The sequence below is a fragment of the Fistularia commersonii genome, chromosome 14 (genome assembly GCF_037954325.1).
Source record: "Fistularia commersonii isolate RoL2024-O1a breed Wild chromosome 14, RoL_Fcom_v1.0, whole genome shotgun sequence".
NCBI classification, from domain to species: Eukaryota; Metazoa; Chordata; class Actinopteri; order Syngnathiformes; family Fistulariidae; genus Fistularia; species Fistularia commersonii.
The window spans coordinates 403,908-411,930 of NC_141297.1; the positions used below are offsets into that span (position 1 = coordinate 403,908).

At 54.8% G+C, this 8,023-nt stretch overlaps 1 protein-coding gene across 1 annotated transcript; it reads left to right on the top strand.

Moving 5' to 3' along the window:
* Nucleotides 1-306: 306 nt before the first annotated feature.
* On the top strand, nt 307-8,023 carry dedd (death effector domain containing). Its single transcript, XM_086159791.1, has 5 exons — nt 307-604; nt 3,198-3,840; nt 5,308-5,412; nt 5,495-5,632; nt 6,002-8,023. Exons 2-5 carry the CDS (start codon nt 3,279-3,281, stop codon nt 6,409-6,411), a joined length of 1,215 nt encoding a protein of 404 aa, XP_086015917.1. The 5' UTR covers nt 307-604; nt 3,198-3,278; the 3' UTR covers nt 6,412-8,023.

An 8,023-nucleotide genomic window follows, 5' to 3' on the forward strand; every position in this document is an offset into this window, starting at 1 on the left:
GGAGAATATTTCTTTGCAGCTTCCTTGTATTCGTATCATGAGCTCTCGTCCTTCGACAGCATTGATGAGCTCCTATTTTTGACCTGCAAAATATCTAAAATGCAGACTTTGTTCAGCGTGAACTGGGTGTTCTCCAGCCCGGTTCAGTCTTGTCTTTTCCAGTGTTTTTCAGTCTTTTTTCCAGTCTTTTGGTCGTGGGGGCGGAGCCAGGACGCTGTGCGTGTGTGCGGATGCCTGGTCACGTGATCAGCGCGCAACAGGAAGTGGCGGACTGCAGGAGCACAACCCGGAAGTGAAGCGCCCTTTGAGCCGGAAGTTCTTTCATTTTAGCTGAAGAACGAAAAGATGTCTTGTTAAACTCCCCATGGTCCCGATGCGTCGCACGCAGCTCCCTTCCGCGACCTGAAGGACGCCGAGCCGCCGAGCGGACGCCGCGGAGCCGGAAGCCCGCCGCGGATCCGACGCACCGAGCGGACGGGAGCGCGCTGTCCGTCCCAGAAGGAGCTCTGCTCGGCGGAGAGCGGCTGAAGCTAAGCTCGCCTAGCCTCCGCCGCCACCGAGTCCGGCAGGGACCCGCTCGCCGCGACTGGACGAAACACCAGAGGTAACCTGCGGTCGGACTGGGGAATGCGGGCCGTGTGTCGGTACCAGACCCGCTCCGCGGTCCCGGCTTCGCCCCGGTTATCGGTGACTTTCCGCGGGAGGGAAAACGCTGACAAATGTTAGCAGCCACAATAACCGCCGGGCTGGCCGGGACCACAGCTGTGTGTGTGTGTGTGTGTGTGTGTGTGTGTGTGTGTGTGTGTGTGTGTGTGTGTGTGTGTGTGTCGGTCCAGACCCGTCAGGCTCCTGGAACGATCAGCCAGCCTGCTAGCTATCTCCATACAGCGTGCAGATGTCTGGATCTCGTAGCTGCTATGCGTGTGTACAGACATGTAACAGGAAGGTTGTTGTGTTTCCAAGTGTCCCGCCGGAGGTGATGCCAGCCGGAGCAGCCGTGACCCAAACGCGGTCCTGTCAGCCTCGGTTCGGCAGCTCCCTCAGGATTGTGGTGGCCGTGGAGAAGCTCCGCACCCGGCCGAGCTCCTGCTCCCGCCGCCGCGGGCCTCGGGTTGTGTAACCATCAAAATAGTGTGTCTGTTGGTCCTCAGCCATCCAGGTCGGGGTTAATCCTTGACAAAGCTCGATGTGGCCGCCGGACACGACTTCTTTTCCTGAAGACGTTTCACCTCCTGTAGGTTCTGCAGGGTCGTGGAGCCGCGGTCCAGTTTCCCTGACAAGATTAGACGAGGATCTGACGGCGACCATTAAAAGTACCTGGTCTTGAAAGGAGTCAAAGCGGGGATTTCTGTTCATTGTCGACAGGAATCAGCAGGAAAAGTGGCTAAAACCATGTCTCAAAATGACCAGTGCTCAGGTCGGAGTCATATTCAGCTCATGGAGGGCTTTAAATAATCCATCTGATGAGCTTGGATAAGAGGAGATTGATGGCTCATCGGTCAGAGGACTCCGTTCAATGATGGGTTATCGTATCTGTCTGTGAGAGCTGTCATGGGGGTTCATGACCTCAGGCAGGTGTGTGACCTTTTTGCCGACATATTATCAACCCCATGTTTTTCACCCGCCGCTTCAACAACACTTTTCCCGCTGAATTCACGTATAACGACGCAGATCGACATCACGGCGTCCACTGGCCGCTCTCGACCTTTTCAAAATGTTTTCCTTAAAAAACTAAATAAAGGAGGGTCAACATCAACCCTACCTTGTTTCCGTAGGGTAATTTAGTTCAGTTTGTTGCTGTCATTAACATTAAAATGTACCGCGTACAGTCGATGCAAGGAAACCCATGCCGCCAGACGCCTCCTCGTCCCTCCGTACGGGAAAAACACTGGCTAGCAGAAACAACAGTAACACAATGGATGTCAGGGGTGTGGTTACGTTCAGCGGTACGCAAAACCGACTGTTATGATCCTGGTTGTTTTGCGTGTCCTCAGCCCGGCCTCTGCGGTGTCGCCGTCAACTGGAGAAGCCTCTGGTCTTTCCAAAGCGGACGGTGTCAGCAGGTCGCTTTGCACCGCCGCCCTCAGGAAAGCGGCGTCGGGGCGACGTCCCTCCTCATGAACGCAGCGTACACAGATAACCCCCTGCTGTCTGAACGCCAGCTATTAGCAAAATGCACTTAATGCATCGTTAGAGTTGACTGAACGTACGAGAGGGACTATTTATCGGCCCGTAATCTAACCTCGTTTAAATGCTAAAAAGACTTCAGCACGGCGAAGAGTGTGTGTTACATGCACGTTCATAACGACAGCCGCCGCCGCCAGCGAAGCTGATCGCTCTCCACTGTATCACTGATGAAGCGTTGTGATGTTTCCATGGCGACAGTTCCTGCACTGAATGGAGAAACCTCTTTTAGCAGATGATAGATGGATCGCTGCCTGTGGATGAACGGATCCCTGCCGCTAGCACCGTAGCAGGTGGTAGTTTTGGTAACGGTGGCTGCTAGCGCCCTCCGAGCTGCGTTGGCCCTCCTATTCTCTCTGTCCAGTGCAGGAGCTCCGTGTGGACGCAGATTTCCATCAGGTCGGCGACAAGGGGAGGGTTACCGGGGCCGAGCGTCTTATTGAATTAGAAATGGCACGTGAATTCCATACAACCCTCCTCTGATGAGCTCTGGAGCTCCGGAGCTCACCGTCGCCTCCCTCGGGCCGGGCTGACGCCTCGCCGCTGTTATTCAAACAAAAGATTTCCTTCCAAGATGGTTGACGCACACAATCAATGAATGTTTAGTGATTGACTTCCTTGAGATAATAGCGGTCCATAAGAGCTTAGCCATTGTTTGGGCCGAGATGTCGGACCTTCACCGTCCAACGCAGCTGCATTCCGCCATCTTTCCACGGCCTCCACAGAGCGCCGTACCGTGACGGCGCCTGCGATCACGATATTAGCTGGTGTTCGTGTTCTTCGTCCCTCGGCGGAGGACAGAGGCAGAAACATGGGACATTTCTGGCTTAAGGTCACGGTTGCAAATGTACAGCAGGCGTAAATGGGGCTTTGACGTGCACGGCCTTTTCAGGAACATTCAGTGGGGGGTGAAACATGAATGCAGGCGGCGGTGTTTGACTGGACACGGCGGCGCAGATGCGGCCGCTGGCGATCACTTTCTGAAGCCGTTGTCCCTGTGATGTCGTCCTCAGCTCGTCAGTCCAGCGCCGGAGGAGGGCGGCCGCAGGAGTCGCAGGGATTTCAGCGTCCCCCGCTCGACATTTGGCCCTGACATGACATCTCAGCAGGCCCAAGTCCCCAATGCCGTTATTCCTCCTCCGCTCGGCCAGAACTCCTCCACCCAGCAGCACCGACCCCACATCCAGACCAACCACCGGGACTCGGGGCCGAGCGGCGCCGGCGCTCGTCCGGACCGCCGGGCCTTGACGGGCCGGCCGGGATGCCCGGCTTCGGCCGCCTCCAGTAGGGAAGGAGGCGGCAGGAACATGTCTGTCCTCTGCCCCAACTCGGGCTTCTCCGGCAGGGAGCGCGGGCTGGAGCCCTGGCCGGAGGAGGCCGTCGACAACTCCCACGGCCTGTATTCTCTCCACCGCATGTTCGACATCGTCGGCGCCCAGCTGACGCACCGGGACGTCAGAGTACTGTCGTTTTTGTTCGTGGACGTGATCGACGAGTACGAGCGCGGGGGCATCAGGAGCGGCAGGGACTTCCTGCTGGCTCTGGAGCGCCAGGGCCGCTGCGACGAGACCAACTTCGGACACGTCCTGCAGCTGCTGAGGATCCTCACCCGCCACGACCTGCTGCCTTACGTCACGCTGAGAAAACGCCAGGCCGGTGAGTGGAGCTGTGCGGGGCGGCTTCCAGAAGGGGCCGAGCCGGGACACGATCCAGAGGGTTTCTTTTGCTGTTGTTGCCTCGTAGCGGTCGGTCGTCTCATTTAGGTGCAGCAGAAGGAAAGACCAAGGTTAACGCCGTTTCTCAAACCCACCGATGCTGTTTGAAGACGGTCATTTTGCATCAGATATTGAACTGTTGGATGTCCTTTAGCCTCCTCAGACTCATCGTTCCCCCTCCAGAACATCCCTGACAAACCTCTCCTTCAGGAGAACTCCTGCTCCGTCGCTTCTAGCTTTGCCTCCTTTGCACCTGGTCTCCTGGACACACAGTATCGCCACCTTCTTCCCCATCATGTGTGAAAACTGTCCGACTAGTGCTTGTCTAGTAGGTGCTCTCAGCTTGCCAGACTTTCACACCTTTTTTTGTAACTCACGGCTTTCCTTGCACTTCCTGCGCCTAAACTGGAGCTCACACTAACCCGCCTTCTAACAAGAGACCGAGGAGGACAGCGTCACAGGTTTTTGTGAAGGTATCACAGATACCACATCTGGAGCAGGAGGTCCCAGCTGTCACTGAGTGAGAGGCGGCTTTAACAGGGACGTTCAGGAAGACAGAATTATCAGGCGCAGTGACAGAACTTGAGTAACGTCCTCGCTCATCTCCACAGCGCATCTGAAAACTAAACTAGTTTTATGAAAGGTCTGATGTAACGCAGTCCAAATGTCTCCATCTTCTGCATGGCACCTCTGCAGGCTCTGCACCCCCTTTGGACAACATGGCTGCTGCCGCGCTGTATTCAGCTGCCGGCCTTCAGACACCTGCCGAAAATTACACTTCGATAGTTGCTTTCTGTTGCAGATCACCTGTCTCTCCTAACCCCCCCCTCACATTCTACCAACACACCTGATGCTCCCTGTGCTAGCATGCTAACAGCGCTTTGGGTCAACTGGGTTCGTAGAACGTTCTGGCTGCTTCAAATGTTGACAGACAGCAGGTGAGCTCCGGGCTTCTGGTGACGGGAGGTGGTCAGTCGGTGACCCGTCAGGCCCGGACCAAGCCAGCAGTGTTTAGAGCCCAGACAAACTGGAAATCATACGACGCTAATCTTCTCCTTCACGAAAACAAATCTGAAGTCCAGAACCTTCAGCGTATCTGTTTTCTACCAGTTTACCCTCCGCTATTGGCTTGAGCGGTGGTTTTCTCCGTATCGTCCGTATACCGATCCGTACACGTGCGAACCAAAACACTCTGGTTGCCTTGACAACTGAGGCCTTTTTTTCCGTTGCCCGTAAATGGTGGTCATGAAACCCGGCGTTATAAATCCATCTTCTCAGTTTGGTCCTTCCGCGATCTCCATGGACGCGGTACGTCGGACACGGTTCACGTCCGCCGCCGCCTTCGGTGTTCGGCGAAGGTTCTCGGTCCGTTGCGATGTGATCGACTGACTGTCCGCTGTGTCGCCAGTGTGTCCGGACCCCGTCGACAAGTACCTGGAGGAGACGTCGGTGCGCTACATCTCACCGAGAGGGGCGGTGCAGAGCAGAGACTCCGTGCCCCACCGAAGGGCGGGTAGGTGTTTGTAGAAGAGAGCTTCTGACCGTGTTCTCGCCGTAGACCAGCAAAGGTTGACCTCGCGCTCGTCCTCCTCCAGGTCCGCAGTCGGTCATCTGCTGTGCGCCGTCAGGACCTCACGTCGGCCCGTCTCAAACCAAGCCGACGCCTCCCTTGCCGAACCGCAAACGGAAGAGGAGTCAAACCTCAGGGGACTGCAGAGAGAAGCAAACCTGCGGTAAGAATCCAAGCCTGGTTTCGATTTGATTTCCTGAAAGCGTGTCACACTCTCTGCTCGCCGGCTGCGCTCGGTCCGGCCGCTCCACCGCCGGTTCGCGTAAACATCTAGTCGATGGTCACAGAGGAGCAACCGTTGCACAGTAAGTATGTAGACCCGCTGCAGAGCAACCCAAGCATGAGAGGGGCGCGTTGATTTCGGGATCCCAGGCGAATCTTAAAGCGAATCACCGGACCGTCGATCTCCGCCAACACGGCCGACCCGCCTGAACGGGTGTCGCGCTCGGCCTTCCGGGCGACGTCCCGCTCGTGTGGTAAACGGGCGTTCGGCGGACGTACCGTCCTCTGACCTTGTGCTCTACCCCTGCAGATATCCGTCTCCGAGTTCGAGCCGAATACTGCCAGCACGAATCTGCTCTTCAGGGAAACGTCTTCTCCAACAAGCAGGAGGCTCTGGAGCGGCAGTTCGAGCGGTTCAACCAGGCCAACACCATTCTGAAATCCCGAGACTTGGGCTCCATCATCTGTGACATCAAGTTCTCGGAGCTGACTTACCTGGATGCGTTTTGGAGGGACTACATAAACGGCTCGTTGCTGGAGGCACTGAAAGGCGTCTTTATCACGGATTCCCTGAAACAAGCGGTGGGACACGAGGCCATAAAACTGTTGGTGAACGTAGACGAGGAGGACTACCAAGCGGGACGGCGTAGATTGCTGCGCAATTTGGTCACGAGCGGCGGCGGCGGCCCGCCGGGAAGTAGCAAAGACAGCGTGTCTTAGACTGGGGCCCGTCGCGACGCCCTGCGGGGAGAGGACCGAGACACGGCGAGGAGAAGCAAAGTGTGCCTACAAGTAACTCGAGAACTTCCAGAAACCCCACGGATTCCTGCAAGGGAAGCGCTTTGGCCAGAGGATATCTAGCATGCAGAGTGGTCGGGAGCCAAGTCGACGTGTTTCGCCGGACGTCGGCGGTGGATTTCCCCGGAGAGGGGCGGTGGACCTCGTTCGTGCATCGGATCAGAGACGCGTGTCTTGTTTGAGGAAGGTCAGCTCCCGTTTCGTTCCGCTCCGGGTTCAAATTGGATTTATTTTTGCTTACAGAAATCAGTTACTCCCAGCGGCGGATGTAGCTCGTCAAACTCTGGAAGATCGTTTTGGTATTTCTCGGTACATGACGTTTTGGTTGAAGTCTTTCTTTTGGAAGGTGCGGTGAGTCCGGAGGAGCGGCCGCGGTCGACTCACCTGGTTTTGTACGACCTGAAGCCTGTTCTCCTTCTTTAACCCACCTGGAGCTGCTTTTCCAAAGCTGGATTTGGACTCTGTGGCCACCTCCACGCCTCGGCTTGCTTTTTCTCTCATTTTTTTTTTTGTTTTTTTTTAATTTTCTGTTTTTGTTTTTTTTTTTTTTACACAAAACAACATCTGGCATTTGAGTTATCCGGCCGCCGCCAATATCTACGACTTTGTGGCTTTTTCTGATGTGTTGAATTTTAGCCCGTCGCCCGTTGCGTTGCATACTTTGTCACTTACTGTTGTCTGGTGTTTGTGTGGATGGAGAATCAGTGGCGGTTCGATTGTGGGCCCGTTCCACTGCACCCTTTACCTTGTTCACCCGTTATGTAAGTTTGAATGTTTTTTATTTTTCATCTGAAATGAAGGTAACAAATTCAGCAGGTTTTTTTGTCCGCTCGTGCGATTCCAGAAGAAGCTGCAATAATCCACCTCGGCCCGTTTCTGTGGATACAAAGGTCCTTTTCTTATGTGTTACTTTTTTACGCGGCGCATCGGTAGACTTCCTTTCCGGTCCTCGGACGCCACGTAGAGGGAAGGAATACGCACCTCGGCCGCAGACTGCTATTTGCTCCAGTTGAAGATGAGATGTAATGACCTTTTCTCTCTGTGCTTAGAGCAGCGTTTTTAATCCTCGACAAATCCGCGCAGATCCTCGCCTTCAGTTATCTGCCTCCGAAATGTCTTCAGTATCACATGTAACACTAATTAACCAAAACGTGAACAATATCTGGTCGTATCCTTTTGGCATCGGAGGTTCGACGGGACGGTTGTCGCCCGGTGAGTCGGAGGAAATGGTGACCTCGACGTCGTGACGTAACGGTGGCCGTTTAAAAGAGCCGATGATGGAGACTTTGATCGTTTACTGCGAACCACAACATTACATTACCAGCGGCCAAAACGGATCCGTAGAGATGAAGTCGCTGAGAATTAGAGTCGCCGCAGAAAGAGGAGGAAGGTCTTTCCGAGAGATACCGGGGAAGGACGCGCATTTCCAGAAGATTCCAATTATGCAGTATATATTTAAAGGTCAGATCAGTGATGCCGTATTGGATTTATGATTTTCATTGAATTAAATTTCTCATTATTCTGGTGAAACAAA